At 35.0% G+C, this 27,951-nt stretch overlaps 1 protein-coding gene across 1 annotated transcript in view; it reads right to left on the bottom strand.

The window, feature by feature from the left end:
• The window catches only part of VPS50 (VPS50 subunit of EARP/GARPII complex), a 75,351-nt gene that overhangs the window by 37,187 nt on the left and 10,213 nt on the right, over window positions 1-27,951 (bottom strand). The window contains exons 4-15 of the mRNA XM_038174757.2: window positions 27,348-27,419; window positions 23,950-24,003; window positions 21,617-21,687; window positions 20,533-20,650; window positions 20,416-20,451; window positions 17,734-17,816; window positions 12,921-12,963; window positions 9,995-10,093; window positions 7,324-7,464; window positions 6,337-6,472; window positions 1,482-1,579; window positions 303-397 (exon numbers count right to left, since the gene is read on the bottom strand). Coding sequence (XP_038030685.1) covers window positions 303-397; window positions 1,482-1,579; window positions 6,337-6,472; window positions 7,324-7,464; window positions 9,995-10,093; window positions 12,921-12,963; window positions 17,734-17,816; window positions 20,416-20,451; window positions 20,533-20,650; window positions 21,617-21,687; window positions 23,950-24,003; window positions 27,348-27,419 — 1,046 coding nt within the window. The remainder of the gene's footprint in view (window positions 1-302; window positions 398-1,481; window positions 1,580-6,336; window positions 6,473-7,323; window positions 7,465-9,994; window positions 10,094-12,920; window positions 12,964-17,733; window positions 17,817-20,415; window positions 20,452-20,532; window positions 20,651-21,616; window positions 21,688-23,949; window positions 24,004-27,347; window positions 27,420-27,951) is intronic.

The raw sequence follows: 27,951 nt of genomic DNA on the forward strand, positions 1-27,951 counted from the left end.
GCTTTAAAAAAAATCAAAATTGTCAGATCTACACTCCTGGAATCTTAAAGCTGGCCAACACTAAAGTCATATTGCACTTAAGCATTACTTGAGCAGCGAAGCAGTTCATGCTTCATCCCAAATATATCCTTGGTGCAGGCAGAAAAAGAGAGAGACTAGCACTCAGGCTCCCACATGAAGAAGAAGTGCTCTTCTCTCTATATGAACTAGGCTGGCGTATCAGCCTTAGTTTACCATGCTGTCTTATCAGAGTTCAAGTTGGTCTGGATGTAGTAACTGGCCCTAGAACCACATCAGTATACCTGCTGATTACATCAAGTACAAATATGAAGTCATCATATTTGAAGTTTGACAGATCCGTTCCCAGAAGATACGTTTTCACTTTCAGTTGAACATCCTACAAAAACAAACATTTCAGAATTATTTAATGAACCCTCAGAAAATTTATATGCAAAATATGAGGTTTTGTATGCTAAATACACTAAAGACATTAAGATAAATGCTCAGGTGCCAGGTTCATTAGCACTTCTCAGTTTGTTTCCACTTATAGCTTCTTTCTGAGGTCTAGTGTACAACTCCATTGTCTGTAACGTTAATGACTTGATGTTGACTTTCTTAAATAATAACATGATCAGTTTATTTAATAGTTTATAACACAAAGTCAATCTGAGACATTTTATAGTCCCTGCAAAAAGAGAGTGTTGGATTACAATTCTAGTATGTAAGAAGTTTACAGCTTTTTCATCATATGTTTTGGGGTCTTGCTACATAAACTGATTCAGCAATCAGTCTAGGAATATTATGAAACCAGGAAGATTTACAAGATTTCAGGATCTCTATAGCTCTACTTACACCAGAAAGGATACAGAAAAATCATTATTCAGCTCTGAATTTCAGTACTTCCAGTTTCGATTTTCTGTTTATCCCATTTTTTCTTCATTCTTCCATTTCCATACCTCCCACAAGCTATTCCAAACTGTAAGTAGTTCAGAGACACCACAGAACATGTTGGAGAAGGGGTCCATAAGCTCCTTGTAACCTATGCCCACGGAACTGAGGGTGTATTCCACTCTGCCCACGTTTATTAAATGGTTTGCAGCACTCCTTGTCATCATCAGCTAGGCCCAATTTAAACTCATTTCAAGAGGCAGGGAAACATAAAGCAGTATTATGACTGTTCCAATAGAATAAAAGCACAAGATTGTGCTTTGGAGCACAAGATTGTGCTATGGAGCAGCAGACAGGCTGGGATAAGTGGGATCAGGCTGAGAGTTGTGTTACTGTGCTTTGGTATCTTGGCTGAGTTTCTAAGCAAAGTGACCAAAGTAGTTACTGAGTCATGGAAATTTCATTTCCATGGTTTTGATACACGCAGCTCAAAGCAGGTCACTTACAGCAATCCTCAGAGAGAGGGAAAAAAAAAAAAAGATCAGTATAAATATAACTAATTTTTTAAATGTTTATACCACTGAAAAACGTACCTGCCATATTCGTGAAAGCCCATGTTCCAATTTCTTTTTTACATAGCTGCGGTCGAAACTGTTCTCCTCAGTTCCAATCACATTGCTGCCATCTGAAACTGAAGGTGCAAGGTGTTACAGATATTTCCAAAAGCCTCAAAATATATCCTAGTTTTTGACCCATGATGAAACTTCTGCCTTAGCCATTACTATATCACCCACCATGCAAACTCCAGGAGAGCTCCATTGCTCTCAACTTTCAAAAAGAAATAAATAGAGCACTTACAAATACTACGTGCTAGTTAGACTGAAGAGCTCCTGATTACCATTATGTAAGGAAGATACCCATTCAATAAAATCAAAATAAGATGAGAGAGTAACTGATACTTCAAATGCAAAAGATAAAGTTCTTAGATATTCTAGCTTTGTAGACAAGAACCATAAAATTATGCGTTTCAGGAGCATGACCTTTAACTTTTTCCCTCAGTAAATTCTGGCTGCAATTCTGAGGGAAACTAATTAAACTTTTTACATGAACTATGCAAACAGTATAGTGTGCTTTTTTAAAAAAAAAAAAAAAAAACTCTCATACTAACCTATGCTTATGTATGAAATAATCTGATAATCATCTAGTGAGATGTCTTTCATTCTTTAATTCTAAAAACTTCATTTCTACAGCACTGGATCACCTTCCAGAAAAGCATTGTAATGCAGATAAACTTCTCCCATGCACGGTCCTCTCTGTCTCCACAGAGGTTATATTTTAACTGATATTTTAAAAAGGAGAAAGTAACACTTGACATGCAATTTTTGATCATACGGTTGTGGTTACACTTGTATTCTGTGATGGCAATGTCACATAATTTGCTTCACAGTCCGTGACTAGCACAGGAATGCTCTTGTCTTTTTGAGACTATACATACATATTCTCCCCATGGTAAAAACAAAAACAAAAAAAACACCTGTGATGCTCTCCTGAAGGCAATAATTCTGACAAATGTATTTTCCAAGACTGATTTATCATGGAAGATCAAATATATAAGCAGAAAGAATAACACAACTAGAGAAACACTAAGCAGATTTATCCTTTCCAATTCTTATGAGGGAACAGAAAGAGCTATCTTAGAGCATGCTATCATGCTACAGGAGTTTCTTCAACTTCTGCAGAGTGAAGCCAAGCCTAAAACAACCCAAATCTTTGACCTGTTCTCAAGACAAAGACTGTAGTCCTTGTCTTCACTGAACTGCCATTTACAAGGGAATGGATGGAGAGAAAGTCATACAGATACTATTGTTCAGCAACAATTCGTGCAATATTATCTCCGGCAACCTCCTCTCCTGGTGCACCTGTGTTATGTCCAGTTATGGTAAGAGGTGCTGTTTCCAGTCTTTTAATGAACTGTGCTGCAGTTAATTTCATGCATGCTAATACTTGAATTTAGGATAACTTCCTTGGTCTGCAAGCATTTCCACTTTTTGCTTTGAGGAATTTGGAACAGGTGGCAGAATAATTTCATATTCATTATTTCAAGTAAAAAGAAGAATCTGAGGCTTGCAGGAGTTCTTCTTCTAGATGTCTGATTTGAATATAGTAATTTTTCAGGTTTCTCAGCATCTCTTTAAAATTAGTAAAGATAGCCTTCAGTTATAACAAAAGGTTCTTGTTTAATTTTTGCTAGGCAAAAGAAAAAAAAAAAAAAGACAATCAAATCACTGTCATCTAGATTTATTCTTTAAATACCAAGTGGGACTTGCGCTGAATTTATGCAGTATTATAAATGGAATGCTTTGAAATTTAAAACAGTTGAAATTAAATATACATCCTACACCAGTTTCTTCTTGCATTTCTGTTGATCTTTTATAGCTATTAAATTTGCTACCAATTTTCACCTCCAGGTTTATACCTGTGAAATCAGGAGTTTTAAATGCTATAGTGATCATTTTCTTGCTCTCTTACAACACTTCTGTCAAATTATTGCCTCAGGAATGCACATGAATTACACCTCCGTAACAATAAATTTCATGAAATGTGAAGACCCAGCCCAACACTGTGGAAAAAAGCAATGCAACTTTGAAGTTTACTCCACTTTGCATGAAGACAAAATGATCTGCTGATGTCCTTTCAATCTATTTTTCTCTCTGATACTGTACTACAAACACAGCATGTACTTTAACCATGACCAACAGTGCAATGAAAATTTTTCCAGCAAACAGGAGTGAAAACCAAGAAATTGTGTCAATGTGCTGTTTACTACATGAACAGGATAAAAAAAGAAATACAAACATAAGTAGCAATTTACTAAATACGACATAGAGGTAATTTCATGCTATAAAGTTTATACTTTCAGTTATTAACTATCTTCAGTTATGATTAAACAAATCCTACATATCAACAATTAATTCTGCCTTACCTAACTTCTTTAATATAGTGTTGGAAAGTGATGTTTTTCAGGATTCATAGAACTATATATTTATATTGTGTGCGTTAGCATTTCCTGTATTACGAGATGTACTAAAATACATCTCATGCTTTAAATAATTTTGTTTATGATTTAATTTATATGTAGAGATAATCATCCATTTATTCCATTAAACTTCAAAAAAAAATAATCCCCTACGGAACAGGTCACACTGTAAGTTAAGGAAATGCAAATTCTAAACTCACTTTCAGGGCATTTTGGATACAAGGAAGAAATTATTTACTGTGAGGGTAATGAGGCAGTGGAAGAGGTTGCCCAGAGAAGCTGCGGATGCTCCATTCCTGGAGCAAGTTAAAGACCAGGTTAGATGAGGCCCTGAGCAACCTGATCTAGTGGGTGGTCTGCCTGCCTATGGCAGGGGAGGTGGAACTGGGTGATCTTTAAGGTCCCTTCTGACCTGAGCCATTCTATGATTCTTCTGTGTCCATGGTTCCTTCTGACATACCATCACTTTCTATAGGAACTTTACTCTTTGACTTGAGAGTGTATCATAATTATTAAATTAATAAATATCGAATGAGACCATGTACAGGTTTAATAATCACTAAACGACGAGCAACAGCTTTTAGAAAGAAAGCAGACAGTGGTAGATATTTATATTTCCTCTGAAATTAAATTGTACTTGTCAAACTTCCTGTTGTGTGTTTAATCATTGCTGAGGTTTTTGAAAAAGTAATTCAGAAGCTTAAATAAATTCTAGTTGGATAGCACATTACAACTAAGCCACAAAGTCTCCAGCAACTTAAAAACTAAGCGACAGAAAATTTGGTGAATTTGTAGTAACCATACGAAAACACTCCACCACATGTTTTAGAAGCAAAACATTTAAAATGACTCATACGATCAAATATACCACTTTATTATGCTTAGTGTTTCCTTCAAATTGTTTGCCGGTGCAAACAATTTCCTTTCTTCAGGAGTATCAAAAGCAACTACACTATGGGGAACTATTTTTAAAATTACACATGGAGCTGAGCAAGTAGTCTACTGCAATAATTTTTCCATGTAATAAACTCTTTATGATACGTGCCTTATTTTACACTTCAAAGACTACAATAAAATCAAAATAAGAGATGTATGCATTTAAAATAGTTTCAGAAAGATGCATTATTAAGAATGAGAAACAGACTGAATATTTCTGCATCTCTTCTGCATTGCAATTCTGAATCTTAACTCCGAAATACTTAGAAAACTTTCATCAAAAATAACAGTTTCAATAAATTCATATCAGATTCCACATAAAACAAGGACTCTGAATAAAATACCTGCAATATTTTATCTCTAAATTTAAAGTAGGAAGACAATATCAATTAGTGTAAATTTAATTCTTTTTAAGACTTACAATCTGTGTTTCTTTAAAGAAATGCTAAATTTCAAATGAATTCTTGGAAGCACAGTCTTCCAACACCTCTTCTTAACTTCTATTTCCATTTTTTTCCCTTTTTTCCTGACAGTCTAATGTAAAAGATACAAGTTTTAAGCAAATCAGGCAAGAAAGAATAATTGCAGCAGCAATTCTACACTCCTTGCTCTTTGACAGAAGTATTTTTCTATGTGCAGATCAGTAAGAAATGAATAATCCTGATTCAAATAAATTGGAGTTTTGCATAAATCTCAATATTGTAAATTTCACACTATGCCCTCTGCCAAACAGAAGTATCTTGGATTGGTGGAGAAATACATTAAAGTCTGTCCCTAGACATTTTATATTAATATAAAGTATGTTCAGCAAAATGTACCCAGAGGACAGAGAGGACAGATAAAAGTTCTATGTTTTTGCCTTAAGAACATAAACTGGAGCAACAGTAACACAAAACAGAATAATACTACAAAACGTTTGCCTTTTCCTGTAAGTGTGTCAAGAAAATTGTTACCATATCTCAACATGTAGATGACATGCAACACTCAAAAAACTGGATTTCCTGAAAATCATGACAGTTACTTGTGACAGATTTATTTCCTACTGTTTACGTTGTGTTTCCTAATACACAGTCCAGTATCCCAATCCACTATGTTTAATAAGCAATAAAAATTTCAATATTGATGAAAAAATCAGAAATTTCACATCGCTCCCATGTTAAAGGGTACACTGCTCATCAGATTTTTTACTCATCTGCCACAGCTGACTTCTTATTAAGCAACAAATACTGTTTAAAGTAAAACTGTTTATGACTGTAGTAATGGCAAATACATGTATTCATTAACACACCAAAAAAAAAAAAAAAGACTACTGAAAGCTACAAAAAAATGGTATTAAAGTCCTTATTACACACCATAAGTAATAATGCTGAAGGCAGCAAGCCAAGATTACATAGGTACCTAAGTACGAATTAATGACTTGAGCACAAGAAAAGCTATTTCCAAATAACAAAGGTTTTGTTTTGAAAATAATTTACCAGAAGATACAGTTGCTGTCTCATCTTGATCATGATTCTCATGCCACTGCATTGTTCGGTAATAGCTGAGCATGACTTCCCAGAGGGCTTTACAGAGATCAGCAAGGCATGGAATGTAGCTGTCTGATGTAATATGCTATAGAAAAACAAAATAATATTGTGAAACTGCTACCAATCATGTTCATCTTTTGCAGAGGCAAAATAAAACATAGAAAACCCTCCACATTCAAATACCTCTGTTGCTGGATGCGTATCAAAGTACCTGAGAGCTGACAAATGCCTGATCTTAGTCAGCTGATCTAGCACTGTCTAAAAATGCAAAGTTTATTTCTTAGTGTCTTTTTTTGGAATTGACCAATCCAAAGGGATTTACCATACCTCTTTTATTTACAGAATGGCAAAGTAAATGCAAAAGTGAAGCAGTACAATCAGCACATCTGACTAGGAAAGATGGGTGCAACCACCCCTGAGACATTCAGGCACCACTGTTCAATAATATATTCGGACTTCAGTAATATATAGAAGCCATCCTGGCTGATGATCAAATGATGGTCAAAGTGATAAGTATGCAGCAGAAATTTCTAAGACGAGATGTCAGGTAAAGTGATTAATTTGAGAAGGGCTCTTGCTGGGTAAAGAGAAGAGTATAAAATTGCTCATCTGAGTGGGAATGATAAGTCACCTTTGCCTCACTTGATGCGAAGAAGACAAAGTTTTGAAGTGTTGGACTCCTATTTGTATCCTATGATTTATTTCTTTAAATTTTAGATGATATGTATGCTTACAATGAAGTACTAAGATATAATTCCATCAAAATCAGTATTAAGCTGAAAATAACGAATCTCTCAATTAGCCTAGGAGATGTATTAAGAAACTACTGTAGCTGCAGGGTTACTTTAATATCTGAGTACTTCCTTACTTAAAGGACACCTACAACAGAGGAAAAATTCAGATTAAAAAGTATACATTTATGCAAGAATCACATACCGTACAGAGGTCTTTGTACTGTAACTTCTGAAACTTGGTGTCTGTGTTTCCTGCACACAGCTCCACATATCCAAGAACTACTTGAAACACAGTGTTGTGAATGGCTTGAGTGAAATGCATATGTAATTGGTCCATTGCTGTCTGAAAGAAAAGGAAAAGCAAAAAATCAAACAGTAAAATTCAATTTGTCATATGGCAGAGATTTCAAACTTCAGCCTTTTCCAGTACTGAACACTGGATATTGTAAGCATGAGCTCCAATATCTGTTTTAAAAACATCTAATATAGGACTTACCTCAAAATATACTATATATTATATACTACATTGTAATGTACAAGAGTTCATGTATTACCAGGAAGAAGTTTCCCCTTCCATCCTCCCTGTATAACTCACTAGTTTTCTGATGTTATCACTACCAAATACTAGTTTTATTTAATACATTTAATTCTGTAATTTATTCATTCATTCACCTTCCCAGTCATTGACAGATACGCCTAAAAGCAATGGGTTGAGATCAGTACTATTTTTCCCTACTGGAAACACTTCCAACTAAAAAGAAAAATAATGCCTTTGCAATTAATAAAACTAAAATGACAGTTAGAGTCTTGAATACATCCTCTTGGTGCACTGAGTTCTTCCTTGCACAAAATAATGTAAGAAACAAGCAACAAGTGTTGCAGAAAGCCTGCACATCATACCAATAAATTTCTCCTTACTAAACCGTAATTTAATTTATTTTTTTTTTGCAATAAAAGCAAAATGTGAAGTTTATTTAAGAAGAAAAAACAACAACAAATATTTTTTCCATAAAAAAAGAATCATAGAATGGCTTTGGCTGGAAGGGACTTTAAAGTCTGTTCCATGAATTATCTCATTTATCATTTGTTAAGTAACTGAATAACATTGGTCCACCTCGGACACCGAATTTTATTACCTTGTCTTGAAACAGTAAGAATCAGTATATATGGTATAACTGATGAAAAATCATTTCATGTACCAGGAGGAAAATTATCAGATCCTGTGGATTTGAAAACATTGTTTTGCTACTTGCTTTCTGACATTCTTAGGTAATGACCAGAGCTGAGAACTTCATTAGCACTGTAGGAAATGAATAAGCAACACTCCCTCTATCCAGTCACAAATAACCAATCTTTTGCAGCTAGTCCTAACTTGAATTAGTCAAAAAAATAAAAGGCAATTGAAAACATGAAAAGTACTGAAGACACTGAAGCTTCGTGTCATTTTGTTTAATGAAGAGGGTCCAAAATGGGAGGGATTTCAATGATGCAACTAAATTGCTTTCAGGATAATTTCAAAACGCATACTTCAACAATAATAAAATAAAGTAGAAAACAAGTTACTCTACCATGAAAGCAAATAAAGCAAAATTGTGCAGCAAAATAATAATGTTCAGAAACTTCATTCCTTTCCAACAAAAATCTGCCTTTTTCAACCTATTGTGCACTAGATGTTGCAGCAGTGAACATACTATGCCTGCCTTTAAATTTTCTCATTCTATAAATAAAGAAATTAGAATCATAGAATCATAGAATATCCTGAGTTGGAAGGGACCCTTAAGGATCATCAAGTCCAACTCTTGAATTGAATATTAAATTAGTATTAAATAAATAAATATAAATAAAGTATTAAATTGAATACAAAGAAACAACAAAGGAAAAGTCTAACAACTAATATTCTTCCCTAATGTTAAGTTGCAATCATTAGGTACTCCATCAATTCTGTACAATGTCAGTGCATCAGAAAAGAAATCAATTTCTGTTCTATTGCAAAGCTATACTGTTTTAACAGTCAAACCAAGGAAAAATAACTCAACTTTGCTATAAAGGTTCTAATTAGAAAGAAAGAAAGAAAGAAAGAAAGAAAGAAAGAAAGAAAGAAAGAAAGAAAGAAAGAAAGAAAGAAAGAAAGAAAGAAAGAAAGAAAGAAAGAAAGAAAGAAAGAAAGAACAAAAATTTAAGAACAAAACCAAAAAAGGCATCCTAATGTCAGTCTTGCTCCTGAATACTGGGAATCAACATTTAAAAACAAAAAAAATATTATAGAATGGAGTTCTCATCCTGTATTCAGCAGGAGACAGGCACTCTGATATGACTCCTAGAAGCTAAAGCCTTCTGGAGGAATCTCTTTTCTAAACCAGAATATTATTGCTACACTGGCACTGTCATGTTCAGCATCCCTATGTTATGAAAACAGATCACTGATGAGAACTGCCTGCAGGACTATCTCCTCTCCTTTTTGTCATGCCTTGTGTCACTTTTTGCTGCCAAAAAAAATCTTCTCGCATCTTCATTCCTGTCACATTCAAGTACTATAAAATGGGAATGGATATATATACGGTGCTGGTTGTGCACAGCTCACTAACATGGACATAGCTACCAAAAAAAAACAGCACTCACATTTCAAGGTATAATTTATAATGCATAAAACATTACATAAGGAGGTGAAATACGGAATTGTTAGTTATACCATGTCCCAAAACCTACGCGTTATGGCATTACATGGCTTACATTTAGCAATTAGTGTTAAAATAACAGAGCCTTTGTAAGTGAGATTCATCAGCATTAGGATAATCAATTTCCTCCCCAGTACACAAAGCTTCACATTGTTACTCCACTGTTCTACACGATTTACTCAGCACACAAATACTAACCTGTGTTTTTCCAAGCAGCCTGTAAGCTTGCTGAACCTTTGTGTAATGACTTATATCAAAGTTCTTGCATATCTTGGAGAGCGCTACATCCAATTGCTCCTGTATAAATGAAGGCACAAAAATGCGTTAAACATTTAATATAAGCAATATACTTGGTTTGTTTTAACAATAACAGAAAAGGAAAATAAATGTATTTAAAGAATGCTGATAATTATGCTTGTATGCAGACAACACTGGACTATTTCAGGTGGTGTATCTTGCCACATGCAGCTCTTCAGTCCAAAATTTCTGTCAGACAGCTGGCTTCACCATCTCCAAAAACAAGTACAGCAAAAAGTACTTTACGCCGCTAAAGTTGAATTCAAAGTGATGTTTACTTTGTGAAGGCCTAGCACCCCAATATCAGAGAGCTTGGATTTCAAATTTGGTCTACTCCCACTCATAAGAGAAACACAGATCTGGTGAAAAAATGAAAGGGCTCCATAGGTGTTTCAGCTCAAGCAATTCAGACTTCTTAAGCCTATAACTGCCATCTATTAAATGAAATTCCCGTTTTCTGACCTAAAAGTTCATTGTGAAATAAGTCACTTATGAAGCACTGTACTGGCACAATGACCAGAATTAGAGAAGAAAGCACTAACACACATCAACATGCAGTTACTAGTTCTGTCATCAGAGCAATGTCTGGACAAACATACTGAACAGCTTGACAATAAATGAAGCCCACTTTTTATGTGCACCGAATGAAAAGATTTAACAGGATCATATACTTAATAACTAACTAATAAGCTTTCCAAGATTTTGACTGTGAAACTTAACACAATTTTCACTTAGACTCTTGTTCTGAGATACACAGCCTCTAATTATTTTCAATCAACAATGCAAGAAATCAGGGCACGAATCAATAATTTATGCAGCTAACAGATAGTTTCTCTCCTTACTAGCCACTTCAATTCTTATTAATTAAGAGCAATCCAACCTTACTCTTGCAAATCAAAATAAAAGGATTGTTTAGTCCCTGTATACTTTTACTGATTCCACTGGAAAGTTTACATGAAATATTTCATTAGCCACAAAATATTTATAGATTATTTATAGATAGATTTTTATAGATTTTGATCCCAAAGATTTGTGTTGCTTTTGTTTTAATGGTGTTTTTGGTTTGTTTTTTGAAAAAAAAAAGAAAAAAAACAGTATTTTCCTTAAGCACAAAAAAGGAGGATAGAGTAAAATCAAAAACTCTGCATTTTGCTCCTCAAGATGGTAAAAGTACAAGCAATCTAAACAGTCAGATATTCCTCAGTGGAATTCCTCAATATGAAATTTCAACCACGTACTAGAATTAGGAAAAAAAAAACTACTTTTCATATTTCATGCATAACAGCTTTACAGACAGAGAACCAGGAATATCAAATTGACCATGAACAGAACACAAACACACAGTACATTAATTTTTCAGTTAGATTTTCCAGTATAGCCACCTTGTATTTTTTGTAACATTGTCTTTACTTTCATACTATTAAGGAAGAAAAAAGAAAAAAAAAAAGAATGGAGATGAACAGAGGCATTTGACTATCGAGAAAAGTCATTATTGAAGTAGTAATTAGTGGAATATGATTTAAATAAAATAAATAAAAAAATAAATACATAGGAAATTTGAATACGATTCTTTATCTAGCTATGTATCACTTACACCAACCAACATGTCACATCTTTCCAAACTTTGCTGGATTTGCTCTGCAAAGCTGTTACTGGGAGGAAGTAAAGATACATGTCTCCTTTTAAAGCAATTTCAGTGTTTGCTCACAAGGAATAAATGGTATCCTCTGAACATAACAGGAATGAAAATTGAGTGATCTTAAATAAAGATTAGTTTAATGACTGGACTAAGTGAGAGTGAGATGAAAACAGTTATCTCGTTAGCTCTTCGGAACCAGACATACTCTACAGAGATGCATATAGCAGGGAAAGAGTAAAACATCAAAGAAAAGCTTTGCAAAAAAAGTAAATTTACAAAATGCACAAATGAAAAGGTAACAAAGTTCTAATTGTACAGGGAATTAAATAACAAGGTACAATAATACATGTTCTTATCTGACTTTCCAAAGTGCAAATGGTCAGAGAGAGGTGTAGAGAACTGCTGCATTTGATATGCATTGATATGCATGATATGCATCTCCTGATATGCATTACATACATAGAGACTACATGCACTACATATACATTATATATACCTACACTGTTAGACTTCTGACAAAAGCTTGCTCAAAATCACTTACTAATGGAATAAAAAGAATTCCTTTTGTTCCTATCGTTCACAACCCCCCTTTTTTTTGCCATCAATTTCCAGCAAGAAACCTACCATTTCATATTTATTTGCTTTTGTGATACTATCTACCAACTTAAAGTGATGTTAGTTGTATCTTTCCTGGCTATTCAAGTCTTACTTGCTATGCCTTAGCATTGGCCATACCCAGCAGTTTCCCGTTCGCTAAAACTCTCGTGTATATTATCCAAACCTACTGGCATGCTGCTCTTGGTTATTTTTCACAACTCTTTAGGACAAGTTAAAGAATTCACAGCAACTGATGGACTGAAAACCACTGTGTATATTCATCACACAGGGAGCATACCTTTGCTCCAGTACTTTTAATATGACTTATCTATTTTATTGATTGCTTTACCACTTGAGTTGGCACAATTAGCAAGCTGGGATGATAGACTTGATACCATATTATAAAGCATTTAAGTACATGTAGATTTCAGCACAAGAGGCTACATGAATGGCAATGGCTACAGTATTCCAAAGATTATACTTGAAAGAAACATACACATTCAGTAATTGCTAATAGCAGTGCATTTTAGAAAGCTCTAGTATCTAGAGGTTAACAACTAATATACACTGAACAAATATAATCATTCTTACCTCTATTTGCTCCAAAGTATCTTGCAGTTTTGAATTTAACTCACTATAAATGAAAGAAAAAAAGTTTAAAATCAAACTACTGATCTTATTGACCGTGCTGTCTTCTTAACACTTCAAATTAAAATATCTGTTACAGAAGCATATTATTCCAGCTTTATAATGCAACAGTGTTAAGAGAGCCCAGACAAGACCTCATCCTGCTGGGATTTACCCACATATTCAGAGGTATTCCCAACCCCACAGAAACTTGTGTTCTAACGTTTTGATTCAGCACTCTGGCCTACAGCAATACAGAAAGAAAAAGGTAAAGGGCAGTCAAGTCTTTGCAAACTGAGGTATAGAACCTTTTACCCATTGCTCAGGAAACCCTTAAAGAAACACTGTGGGAAAAACATTTAAATTTTAAAGAAAAGTCAGAACTTAAGCTTACATAACTCTCAGAAAATCTTTTTAAGACCATCAGTTCACTTGTCTGAGCTGTACTTGGTATAGAACGATTAACAAAAAAAGCTACCATATTTTGGACAAAGAAAGGCACAACTGCTGCTCTCTAACAATTAGCTTCCAGAATTTTGGAATATCAGCCAAAAAAATACACCAGAAGGGGCTAATATGTTTTTGGTTTTGTTTGGGAGGGTCAAGAAAACAAAGACATAGGGGGGATATTCTCTTCAGCATAGAAAGCACGGAGTTCTGATGGGATAATCACCCTACCGAATTTAAGACGAATAACTTCTGTACTCTGAATCTTTTCCTAAGGGGCCTACATTACCTATCAAAAGATAGATTCTAGCTTCCTTATCTAGTTCTCTCCACTTAAATGATATGCTTATCATCCCTCCTTTTTTAGTTCTGTTAGATAAGCTGGATAGAGCATCTTCCTAAGAAAGGTTTAAATAGAAAATAAAAATTAAGAGAAAAAGTTGGCATTGAACACTAAAATCAAGTAGGCAGTAATTCTTTGTTGTTTATCCATATGTAACGAGCCTCCAGACAGAAAAACTTTCTTAACAATTTCATGTTATTTCATCTCCTGCTGAAGTTTAGGAGCATTTCCTATTACTCCTTTTATCTAGCAATAACAGATTAGAAGAGTAAGAATCTTGCTCTACGCACAGAAACTCTCCTGTCCATCTTTAGAGCTACGTACAGAACAGACCCCCAGGATACAAAAATCTTTTTGGTTTGTATGTTGAAGTTAACTGGTCTAAAACGCAGAAGCTGTTGACATCAGCAAAACTGATTTAATGCACAGGCAGCCTTTGCACAGACTGAATAAATTAAGCCATTGTACTGATACAAGCCCTATTAAAAACTCACAAATGCCCTGATAGTAACAGGTACTGCATAAACACAAGAGGGATTCTTCTCAAATAAATGTCATGAACACGCTGCTGCTTGGTAGCATTTACCTTTTCTAATTTACTTTAAAATACACATGATTTTTTTACCTCAGCCAGGCAACTGACATGCTCACACACATGAAGAGCTTGCCTCAGTTTGTAACCACCTGCTACCATAGGAGGCAGATTAGGGACTTGAGCCCTCATGTCACAAATCCCAGCAAATCTCCCAAGATCTGAGCCATTCTAGAAGGTGTATGTTCTCTATCTCTTGGAAGAGGACTTCAAAAGACCTTGCTCTACATGCAACACAGCCAAGGCAAGACCACCAACGTTTCCTACCTGTACTGTTTAGAGCAAATTCTGTGACATCGCTGTCTTCCCAATGAAGCAAGGGCTCAAGCAAGACTTTTAAATACACAGATTCACAGTTTATTTGTTCAATGAGTAGGCATCAAAGATGTATGCAAGTGTTTGCAAGAATACATCCCACACTTACACCAACCAATCTTGGAGAAGGAGATGCAATCACAAGATTTCCTATGAAATGTAACTTTGATCAAATATTGAACTGAAAATGTAGAAATGCAGCATCCAGCTAAAATTGTCTGTTTTCTAGTACCCAATTACTAAGATAATGCTTAGACATAATGGCTACAAGATTATTACGAAAGCCCATCTACCATAATTGAGACTTCATGAATTAAATGAATGCCTTGAATTAAAAAACGTATTAAAAGTATTTTTCACATCCTTCTCCACAGAAATCTAAATTAGCATATTTTTAGAAGGTACATCTCCTGTGATATAATAGAAAGAACATTTAGACCCAGATGCAATAGACAGAGTGGTCCTATTATCTGACACTACAGTTTTCTAAGGGTTTTTGAAGGGAGTCTACTCCCATCATAACTAATCAACGAGCAGAAGGCAGATGACTTTGATTTCTATTTATAAACAAAAATGAATCACATAATGCAAGCATGGAATGCAACACAAGCACTGATCTGCTTCCCTTGGAGGAAGATAATGGAGAACAAAGATAAAAAAAAATAGTCCAGCCTACTATGTTAAAGGAGGATGAGCTCTCTTAAAACCCAAGAGGTCAGGAAAGCTGCAGTGCTTGTCTCTTCAGACTATGCACACAGCAAATTAAAATATATATATATATACACACATACACACACACTTCATATAAAGATTTAAATCCCCTGCTGATTAATAAGAGCTACACCTAACTCCTAGCAAGAAAAATCTGAAGGAATGCACTGATTCTTTTCATGTGCACAAATGAAAGTGATACTGTGAAAATGTCATGGTAAGGTACAGAGGTGATAACTCCCATAAAGATCTGTAGGTAAAGTATGTTTTAAATGTCAGCGCTTGTCTGACTTTTTGATTAACTGTTTCTATTGTGGTCCCAAACAAAAATGCAAAAAATCTAGCCTAATCCCTGCTAGCAAGATGTTATTCCATACGATACATATTCTTTGGGATTTCACGAAGTAAATCAGTGCACAACAATGAAAATATATGCTTTGAGGCTGAGATTTACTGTAAAAAATGTCCTACTCTCACAATCCAAACAAAAATACACTCACAAAAAAAACAATCTCAGAATAAAGAAGCAGTCCTGATTTTCTATCATCATTCTTTCTTTCAAGAAACTGTCTTCCTGGATGCAAGTATATCCTTTTGAGTGCAAGAACAAAATAAATCCTCACAACTATTTGTCACGTATCTTGTCAGTATGGTAACAAATTTAAAATAATATGAATATTGCAGTTAAATATTCCAAATGGCAAAAATATGAACTGTTAGTTTAAGTTCAAAATTTTGCTATAGTGAGCATAATGCAGTGGAAATTAAAAGCTGCAATGAAAGATTGAAGTGATTCAGCATTAAACTTTTTATATAATGTACATAAAACAAAATTTAACTTAAACTAGGTAAATAACCTGAATCTCAAAAGTACATGTTTTTGCAGATGAGTACTCTGAAGAGCCTAAGAAATCAAGCTGCCTTTTCAAGTTGAATAAATTTTCTTCTCCAAAAAAAGAAAAATGCAGGAGATACACATAATAGATTAGACAAGCCATAGAGCTTTGAAAAGAACAATATACTAAGGAGAGCTTCCTGAACAAAGACACTACAGATGACACCCAGGTGTGAAACACACTGCAGAATCCATCTCTCTATAGAATGTAGAGTCATGCAGAGCAGAAGTTGTTCAGGAGTCATCCTTTATCTTGACAACCTAATTACAACTGAGGGAAACCATGAAGCCATTTATCATTCAAATAAATAAAGAATATTTTTCATTCACCACTATATACAGAAGGGATTCAAAATGGTGTTTGTTTGTTTTTGTTTTTTGGGGGGGGGAGTTGGAGGGAGGTAAAAGAGGGAAGTTGTATCAAGTAATGTAGGCTAATTTTGGCTGTATTTATATCCATGTACAAGTTTTATGGAACTAAAAAGAAAACAAAAATGAACTTTTCAATATGATACTTCAAAATAGAGAGAGGCTTATTTCCAGGCAGAACTTCTAACCTCATACACTTTTTAGTTGCATCTTCAGATCCTTAAAAAAACATACCTCAAAAGGAGACCTAAACTGAAATCAAGCCTTATGGGTAATTACTCTAAAGTTGCAACAAACCATGCATTTATAGGACAGAGGGAGGCAAAGTCTATGTATTCAGAGATTTTGGTCCTGCTAAGTCAAGCAGCATTCTGGTAGGAGCTCAAATAATGTCAGAATTTTACCCATAAATTTAAAACTCTAAAAATAACACAGAAAGAAAACCCAGATAATCTAATAATCTTCTTCATGGATGAAATGTCAAAAATCACCTTATTTTTCTCCTTTATTGTCCTATTTGGTATGACTTTGAACTTGACATTCACCCAATTCTTTTATTGCATAAAAAGCAATTGAAAACATCAAGTCCTTTTAAGCTAGAAACTGCAGATATATGAATTAGTTCAGGTTGTGAAAGCAATTTCTCCATGACAGCACAAAGATCTGTGCTTGCTAATTTCATCACCCAGAATCAAGGTAAGTTACCCTTCCAAAACCATCTCATTGAAGGGAAATAATTCCAGAATACAAAATTCCTTATTTAAAATTAGCCCAAGTATCTCTAGGCTGCAGGTTGTAGCACAGTCCTACCTCAGTCTGATCTGAAACTCTGCCTGCTAACTTTCTACCATAGTTACAAAACAATGGCACAGACCAGGTAGAGATTATACAGAGTTTAAGATTGTGAAGACTTAGTAGTAGTGGGATGGGGTCACGACACTGCTGAGAGGATGTTTATGGTTTTATAAATGCCTCAACTTTACTTTTCTAAGCAGAAATTTAAATTTAAATCAAAACTGCTCTAGATAATCAGAATTAACCATCACTGTTTTGTACCATTTACAAATACTATCCGGAAGCTGAGATCAGCACAATGTCACCTCACCTTATACAACTGTAGTGTTTGAAAGTGCTGGCAGCTTTCTGGCATTCCAAGCACAGCTGAATAGCTCCTGGATAGTCCTCTTCCTTGGGATAAAATACAACAGAAAACTAATTTGACTTTTGAAGCAAACACCACAACACCCATTTTTGTTTACATGCTTATGTATAAAGACAAAGAACAAAATACTTCACCTCTTACATCTGTACAGTATCAAGTTGGAGGAAACTATTGGGGGTCTATTGCAAAAATTAATTTGCAAGCAATTTAGAGTTATAAACTGGCAACATGTTAGCAAGATCCAAAAACACTGCATATATTATATTATCTTATGCAAATGACTTGTTTGTTTACTCACAGATTCATACAAAACAGAGCAGAAGGCTCTCATTACAAAACAAATAACATTTTCCCACTTAATTTTCAAACCTTTGTTAATGCAATATGATCTATTTGTGAGCAGGGGAAGAGGTAAGTTCAGGCACTAGTCAGCTGCAGCCATAATTTACAAAACCAACAAAGAGACAACAGAGACACACTGATATTAAGCACGAATAAACACATTCTATTTATTTTGACACATTTGATAACTAATTAGTAATGAATTTAAGACAAATGGTTCAGAGAAGGCCCCAGGACAAAAAAAATATATATATTTTTTGGACGGAAAAAAAAAAAACACAAACATATATAATTTACAAGAATTTCCAATAGACAGAAAAAAAATCAGTCAGAAAGTATATGAAGACACCAGGACAAAAGCAAACCAAAACCACACACAAGAGCATACAAGAGCCAAGATCTCGTCAACAGTGTCTTGGCTATAATTATTATTTTTGTATCCTATTAGATATGAGGCCATTAGATGAGTTCCTTTTTCTTGAAGAAAGGAAAATCCCCTTCAGTAGCCAAGAGCTTTCCTTTTTTTCCTAATTACATTCATTATATTATGTGCTTCAGAGGGCTCAAATGCAAAGCTGCTAATGAATTTTCAAATTCATTGACTGAAGAGCAAAAACACATGGGCAATTTATATTTAGCCATTACCATAAAGAAGTTTCTCAAATAAAACTGTTTTTAACAGCGACATTCTAATGTAGATCAAGTTTAGCTATTAAAAAAAAAAAAAATGCTTTATGCACTAGATGATAATAAAACAATACACTGGCTTAAAATGATTGCTGCAATTACAGCTCTTTGCATCTTTCTCCATTGGAAACCTGATGCTTGCTCCATTAAGTCTACCAGGGCTGTAAAGCAGCAAGTTCCATGCTCTCCTCATCACAAATTGCAAAGCCTGCTTCAGTAACACGTATTACTGATGTATTCCAGATGTGGCTCACCCCTTTCTGTTTCTGTCACCTCTGTTTTAGTTGGGAACCCTACCTAAATGTTCATCTCTGTACGGCTATGACGTTTATTTTATATACTTGTTTATGTATGTGTGTATGCATATACATGTATGTAACTCGTATATTCCAACCTACTAATTTCCTCTCAGTAAAGACAATAAAATAGCTAATATCTGGGATACGGTATTTGGGAGAAGACACTCAACACAGTTCTAAAACTCCAGTTAGCCAGAAAGGGCAGTTTTAGCAGGTAAAAGTTTAAAGATCCCTGACAAATCTGACATTAGGGTCTGTGTGCAGATGCAACACCCACACCTCTGTCTCAAGACAACAACTACCAGCAGTGAAGATCTGATTTCCTGTGCAATACAACACAGCACAGAAATAAAAAGCTAATAAAAATCTAAGCTTAGTGAGCAGAAAATAACATTGGTGGAGCCTCAGGTGAATTAATAGGTTCTTGCTTGATAAAGAGTAACAAAGTGTGAGACAAGGTGTATTAAAGTGTATGGAATTAAAAAATCTTAAGGGTTAAAATTACTAAAATTCAATCTCCACATTTAGTAACTAGGGATTACCATAATGACATTCTATCCAACCTCAGCTAAAAATAATTGGCAAGCTACCAAGTCAAAATAGTCACACAATATCATCAAAATATAGCTGTTGATAAACAGCTTCAATCCAACTTTCACACAATTTAAACATCTGAAGACAAGATCTTATTTTTGCCCTGCACAGTATCTGCTACATTTTAGGCAGTATATATACACACCTTAACAGCAGAATTTTCAGATTCATAGTCTGTGTGCTACAACATTTTCTACAATTGACTATTAAAAAGCCAAGCCACTAAATAAAGAGAGAAGCTCCCCCACTTCAAAATAAAATTCTAAGTAGGAAGCCATATAAATTTGTAATATAATATACCAGTAGAAGTACTTTATTCAAGCTAGGTATATCAAGAATCAGCTAAACCTTGCTTTCTTTTTTAATTCCAAATATGAAGCTAAAGCCAGAAAAGGAGTATAAGCAGAGGTGTAGGGAGGAAAGTGAAGACAGAACTCTCACTCAGCTAACTCAAGCCTAAGTTCTGAAACTAAGTTCTGAAGGATTGAGTCTTTGATAGAAAATACTGCCCTGTTCCCCTCCACGGGGGCTATTTAATTTGGTATGAAGTATTTCTCAAACATTTAAAACAAGAACAAAAATACTATTTCACAACAAAGACTCATCATAGCCTGTTCATAAAATGAAGGAAGGAAAGGACAAAATTAGGATGACTGATAGAAATAGAATAGCTTCAAGATACAACAGTCTGGGAGGGACTTACCTCTAGCATCTCACTTAAGCGTACATCAGTTCTTTGCTAAAAAGAGAAAGAAAACAGTGATAACTACAAAGAAATGAAAAAATATTTTACTATTGACTGAAAAAAATCTTTACATACCAGCGTTTTTATTGTTCTCAGAGACTTCAGCAGTCCAATAAGCAACTGTCGTTTCCTTTGATTTGCAAGAAGTCCCAAACTAGTTTGTGTGAATCCCTCCTTTGCTATATTCAGGTGTCTGTAGAAGTTAACAATGAATAGGACATGCTTCCATAATATATAACATAAGGCTTACTTCAAATAAACACTAGTATGCACATCATCAGACATGCTAGAAAACAAAATTGCAAGCATTGTTAGGGAAACGCCGAAACTGAGATGACACCGTGTTTTAGTTTATGCCAGCAGGCAGCTAAGCACCACACAGTCATCCGCTCTCCCCATCACCTCCCCTAGCGGCATGGGGGAGAGAATTAGGGGGAGCGAAGTAAAAGCTTGTGGGCTGAAATAAAAGTTTAATAAGACAGAATAGAAAGAGAAATAATATGCACAAGGCAAGTGATGGACAGTACAATTGCTCACCACCTGCCCATCCAATTCCCAGGCAGTGATCTCCCCACCCTGGCCAGCCACCTCCTATTAAATGTTCAGCATGGCACCACGTGGTGTGGGGAATCCCTTTGGCCAGCCTGGGCCAGATGTCCTGGCTGTGTCCCCTTCCAGCTTCTGGTGCACCCCCAGCCTCTTTGCTGGCAGAACAGCACGAGAAGATGAAAAGTCTTTGATTTAGTTTAAGCACTGCTCTGCAATAACTAAAACATCGGCATGTTATCAGCATTATTCTCATCCTAAATCCAAAACACAGCACCATACCAACTTCTAGGAGGAAAATTTACTCTATCTTAGCCAAACTCAGGACACACACCAACAGACTATTTAGAAGGTATGTTATCCCTTCTGCAGAACTTGTCTGTGGATCAATGGTATACCCCAAAAGGTGTCTGTTTAAATAGAACTTCCAATTGACAGTGGAAGTTGGAAAAAAAAAAAAAGCAACTTGTACATTTTAGCCCATTTACTATTGCTAATTCCACTCAGCACATAAACAGGAAATATTATCAGCAAGTGACCTCCTGGGTTTACAAATGTCTTCTTAAATCCCTTTTTCCCCCTTTCAATTTCTGCCATTATTTAAGCAAGGTACCTTCTTCCATTTGCGCAAATAACAGCCGCTAATTGAAGACCAGTCTGTAATGATGTAACACGCTCAAGTTCCTACAGAGAGAAAAGAGGTTAAGTAAATATACAAGTTAAAGTTCTGCTACCTACCAGTGAAGACTAGCAATTAGACGGTTTATCTTGAGATGTTATAATGACTTTTTAGAGTTCCTTTATATATTACTTGCTTCATCTTTTTATATATGCTAAACACTGGTATGTAACATTAAAGCAAGCTATCTTTTCAAATAAAATTCTCCTTTGAAGGAAGATACTTGAAATACGTTTTCATTGCCTTGAGAGCCTCCTCATTTATATACTCCACATGCAGCCTAAGAGTCCATATATGATTAATAGAATACCCGCCCGCATAGTAATCAGGGACAGAAATACAGATTAATTTGCATTAATATGCCAAAGTGTAACAAAAACAAAACAAACAAAAAAACGTTTCACATATCATTCACACATTTCACATTTTCTTGTTTAGAAACATTTGCATTCTAAAAATTTAATAAATGTCATTTCATAATGAACGTTAATTGTATCCTGTTGAATTTTAGCTGAAAACTCTTCAGCACAAGCAACCTGAATTTAGCTTGATTTCGACTTTGTCAAGTGCCTAGCATAATCTCAACTCCGTCGAAAAAAAAAAAAAAAAAAAAACAAAAAAAAACCCTGTTTTTCATGTACATATTCGTTTTGTTAGTACTGCAGAGCAGTGAGCATTCTCTCCACTCTTAAATTTATGTTTTTAAAATACTCCTCATCATTTACAAACATATTGAGTGCTATCCATGGGAAGAAGGAAGACTTTCACTTTGAAAATTAAATTTATTTTGAAGATATGGCAAGTGAAAATAAGTTTAAAATTCAGTTCCGTTTAAGATCATCTCTTGGCTGGTCAGTCAAGAAAGATGTATCACAACCTCTCCAGCTGCTTAACCAAAATAGGATTACAGTAATGGCTTGTATGACAATGCTTTCTTCAGGACTCAAAGTATGACCCATCATAACCAGGAAGATGCAGAACAACCTCAAACAGATATTCTGAAAGACTGGAAGACTTCTTAATCTTTTGTATCATCACAAGTGCGTGGCTCTTGGCCCTGAATTATTTGACTAACACCAGAATACTACAACATATAAAGAAGACCTGGGGCAGTCACTCCGCTCAGCATGCGTGCAAACATGCCAGTCCCCCAGACATCAAGTTGAGACCAGAAGAAAATAGCTGAAGTGTCAGCAGCCAATGCACAAGACACTAAACTGCGAGCACTGGGAACGGTTAATTCTCCAAAGCTGCTAAGCCAATTTTTTTGTTCTCTTCAGCAAGGCCCTAGTTGGGACTTTCCAAGTTGAGGGCATCTCACATACCTTTGTGATGGCAGACTTCCTAGATTTTGCATGTATTTGAGACAGTAAATAGAATTGGCCCAGTGTTTTGCCTTTGAGCTCAAGAAACAAGTACTAATGGGCCATCAGGGGAGCACACTAAAAAGGTTCTGCTCTGTGAGATGCTGTACACACACAGAATTATCCATCACAGGGTAATTCTCAGACTACTTTCAAAACAATCCTGAGTTTTCCTTCTGCAGAGTTTTCTCAGTGTCATTTCCCAATAAATCAGATTGAATTAAAAAAAAAAAAAAAAGATAAATCAGATAAAAGCAGGCTGAGCTGACCACATGTATAGGGTCATTATTAAAAGCAAATCGGTAGGAAAAAAAAAAAAAAAAACATCTCTTCAGAGAATCATTATGATAGCTGTTCTTCCAATTATGTTCTGGGAGGGAAGAGAAGCAGAATATTGGCATGGTAGTAGCTAAAGTAATTCCACTTCATTTTGCTCTCAGAGGTCCTTGACATGTTGAGACTCCATTTCCAGCTCAGCATTCTGATACTTTCCTCTCGTGATTGAGTGAGATCAGCAGAAGATTTCTGGTTAAGTTCTCTTAAAAAAGGTCATTGCAGTTTGCTCTTGCATATAAAAATCTGAAACCATTCCTAAACACAGGTGCTCGAAAAGCTCCTCTTCGAGTCCATTACAGGCAGTGGTCAAGCATGTGAATTCATGTTTTCAGAAAACCATCTTAATATAGTCATATGTAGAAGCATTTAGCATCCTGAAGAGCCCCCAGGTTAAAACACCCTTCATTCACCCGTTAGAGATCCAGGTTTAGCTAGAACAACTACTTCCAGCCAAGCACTAGCATCTCTTCTAACCAATTACTATACTTAATTCCAACTGAAACAAGAGCAGTATTATAAGAGGAGAAATTTGAGTGGTTTACTGTTAAAAAATGACAGTAGTCTTACCTCAACATATGCAGGTTGCTTTTCAAGAATCAAGTCTGCAACTTTCTTAGATACCTTAAAAACAAGAATACCAGAGGTGATACACAGCAATCTCTATAAATAAGCCAGTCTCTATACTGAAGTTCTACAGTGTCTTTGTGATTGTGTCACTCCTGAGCTTTTCAAACTTATTAATAAATATGCCAGCCATAACAAGTTTAAAAACCCTAGAAATCACATGGATCATTAAAGTAAAATGCTTATTCACAATTCCATCTAGGAATTTATGACCGTTTTTAAATTAGTCTCTTACTTCTCTGCTTGTTAAAGAACATGCTAGAATAAAAATAAGAATAAAATATGTAACTCCAACTGCTTACATTGTGTTTATGCTACTGCTAGAGCAGAAACTTAAGGAAACCATCTACCATGGGGATCTAAGAAAGTCATGGTGATGCTTACCTTTCAGACAGATACCACATTAAATAAAATCCATGCCAAAATGAATATTCACCCTGTGCACATTACACCATTTCTTTAGTTCGCAGAACATGCATATTTCAAAATTTTCTCCATTGTTCTGAACTAACAGTAAGTGGAACACTCCTGAGGGCCCCTGCCCGCACTGAATTTAAGAATGAGCATTGTTGCTTTGATCAGTCTCTTGTGCGCAAACAAAAAAAAATACAAAAATAAAAAAAAGAAATCCAACATTAACAGTCATATGAATGTAAGCTTGAAAATAGTTTGTAGGTTTTGGTTGTTTGTTTATTGCAAACTGTTTGTTCAGTTTCAAACATGACAAAAACGTTATTGGCATTGCTCTATATTCTTCACAGGGACCAACACTTCCAGAAATGAAAATAAAGTAAAACTGGCTGTGACTGTCAGCCAGCCCCAGTACACTTGTGGGAAAGAGCAATGAGGAGGATTTTTTGGTTTTTGGGTTTTGTTGTATACACAGCAGGTTTGGAAACTGCTTATTCAAACACAGTACAACATAGGCATCTTTACAATACAGCACTCCTGTAACACTCACAATGGCTCCACCAGTTCAGTTCCCATCCCTTGGAAGAGCACCTGCATGCACATGGTCTTCAAAGGACTCTGATATTACAGCTTTGTTTTGCAGGACAGCAAAAGAACTGCTCCTTGTGATGCAGAAGCGCAGGAAAGGATGTTACGAAGCCAAAAGCTACAAGTCTGCACAACTTTGGGGCTCTCAGGAAGTTATGCTCTATACAGTCTATATCCTACGAAAATTTTCACTTCTTTTCAATCTCTTCTTCCATTTAGCCTTGTATATGTGTAAACTTCACAAGAGGCATATCCTTGTTAGCCATTTACGCCTCCAGCACAAATCTAACAGCTTGATTCTTCACTGTTAAGGGGATTCATTAAGCAGTACACATGAATAAGAGACGATGCATTTCATTTTCACTTTTCACTATTTTTGTTGTTGTTTCGCAAGTTCTTGATTACTTAATACCAATAAAAACCTAAACACTGTCAACCATCTGCCACAGCCATTTTTGTTGTTTGCCTGAACTTACTGATAGTACTTATCTGAACTTACAAGCAATTCTTTTCTTTCTTTTGAATGAACCATCATATACTAGATTATTATATACATTTCCACATTTTCTCCCTGCTTTTGGCAGCTTCTATACTGCTGTGCTGATTAACTTTTTAATTCTTAACCTTTGTAACTCAGAAATGCAACTACTACCAATGAATGTGGCTGCTGAAAGCAGCTTCAATTATCAATGCATGCAAACTGCAATGTTTTTTGAGGAGACCAGAAAACAATTTTCTTTTTCCTAGCCACATCAGGAAAAAGTACTGTCTCCTGAAGGAAAAAGAAAATACAGTTGTGTATATCAGACTATTAATTAAAATGAAACCAAACAGATGTACAGGAAAAAAGCCTCCTAATTCAAATTATTTGTACCCAGATGACTACTCAAATTAAAGCTGTCACGATGCACATATTAAATAAGTGTTGAGTGGCTCAATGGAATTGAAAATGGTAATGGAATGGAGAAACTACAGAAAACATGGAGTCTATATTGAAACAAAGACATAACCAAAATCAGTAGTGCAAAAGTAGATAGTAACAGCCAGTGAGAACTGGAAGATCAGAGCTCTACTACAAATAATTCGTTGTCATTTGAGTATTTTGTGTTATGGGAATTGAAAAGTTGGAATTCTCTCTAAATCACTATTGTAATTTCCTGGGTCAACTATACATTCAGCCACTGACACGAGAAATACAATATTTATCTTATTTCAAAAGCAGACTTCTTGAGTACTGTATCTAATTGTCTAGAACATGGGCCATATTTCCTGGAAAATATGCTCAGTTCTCTCCTCTATTATTTGTCAGCTTCATGTACTTTCCAATTCACGTCATGCCATGTACTGAAACTACTCCCGTGCTGTTTCCCACTGTGCATACAAAATGGCCAAAACATTGATAACATGTATTGGGATTATTCAGTATATGCCTATGAAGTTGTCTCTCAGCCTTGAGCGTATTTCCTTGCTAAAATAGGTCACCACCAATGTCCTCTTAGGCTCAACACCTCTTGGTGATGAAAGTGGAGTTTTCATTTGCCCAGCTTCTCACAACATTTCATAGGTTTATTCTGGGAAAAGACATCTTAGGCCAAAAGAACTTGTTCTTTGTGTATTGTTAGTGGTTTAATATTTTCTGATGTACATTTCATCTATTGAAAGATGTGAGTTAGAAATAATACTGTTATTTGCAGATACTCTCCAAATGCCAGCTAATACATTCATTTCCTGTTCATCTTCCAGAGAAAAAAAATCAATATTTAATGTATTTTTAAAAAGCCTGAGAAGTAAAAAATACCCTTCAGAATCTGCTACTCCGATTCCCCCATAAATTACAGTTATTACTCATTATTTCATTTCATAATAAGTATATACCAGTACTTACTAGAAATACTTGGGGCCAAGTTAAAAAAAAAAAAATCAGCAAATGAAAAATAAGGTAAAAATACAGACTCTAGGGAAAGAGGCTGTTTTTTTTTTTTTAAACATTTTGTGTTCTACATTGCCAAAAGTCTCTCAAAAAAGGGATTCTACAGCACTATTAAGTGCTGTGTTCAGCATTTTATTTCTTGCAATACATTGGAAAAATTGAACTAAAAATAAAGTTTCTTTATTAACAGCCCATTTGATCCTTCTTACAATACTTATCACTTCTTAAGATTATACGATTTACTGATATGATTTTCCATTACAAAAGCACACAACAATATTAAAGCAAAAAATGCTTTTTTTTGAAAAAGTAAAAAAATAAAAAATCACTTTAACCTACAAGTATAGATAATTTAAAAAAAACAAACTCTGAGTATAGTATAGAGTTTAGAATACTAAACACCTTTACTTACAGCAGCTTGCTGTTGTTTTAATTTGTCTCTGTACTCTTCCAGTTCTTGAAGACTAAGTACTGGAGGAAGCCTCTGAATGTGAACAACAAATAAAATTCAGTGAGAAATTAAAGTACATAAAATACATATGCAGTATTAACTAACCAATCAGTTTAATTAAAGAAACATTCTTATTGCTTCTGCAATCTAATTTGTATTCAAATAATGGATACTGAAATTAATCAGTGTTAAAAAGCATAATGTCATAATTTCCTCAAAGTTACGCCATTTTAAGACATACATATACATACACAAGTCCCTAGCCATTGAAACTATTAACTTCTCAGTCTATTAATTCCATCTGTTTAAAAAAATACCCAAAATACAGAATAGACATTTTTTCCTCCAACTATTCGGACTTTCTCCTAGTAGTTTAAATTTCTAAGTATGTTAGCACATCAGGCCTGATATTATCACATCACATTAAAAGAGACTCCATACTAATACCATAGGTTGGAAGCTCCATACAACTGCAAGAAGATTTGGGCATGGGGAGGGGCAACAAAAAACAAAACAAAATCCACACTGTTTTGCATTAATTCAGGATATAAGAAACAAATGGAAA

Source organism: Anas platyrhynchos, chromosome 2 (assembly GCF_047663525.1).
Source record: "Anas platyrhynchos isolate ZD024472 breed Pekin duck chromosome 2, IASCAAS_PekinDuck_T2T, whole genome shotgun sequence".
NCBI lineage: Eukaryota > Metazoa > Chordata > Aves > Anseriformes > Anatidae > Anas > Anas platyrhynchos.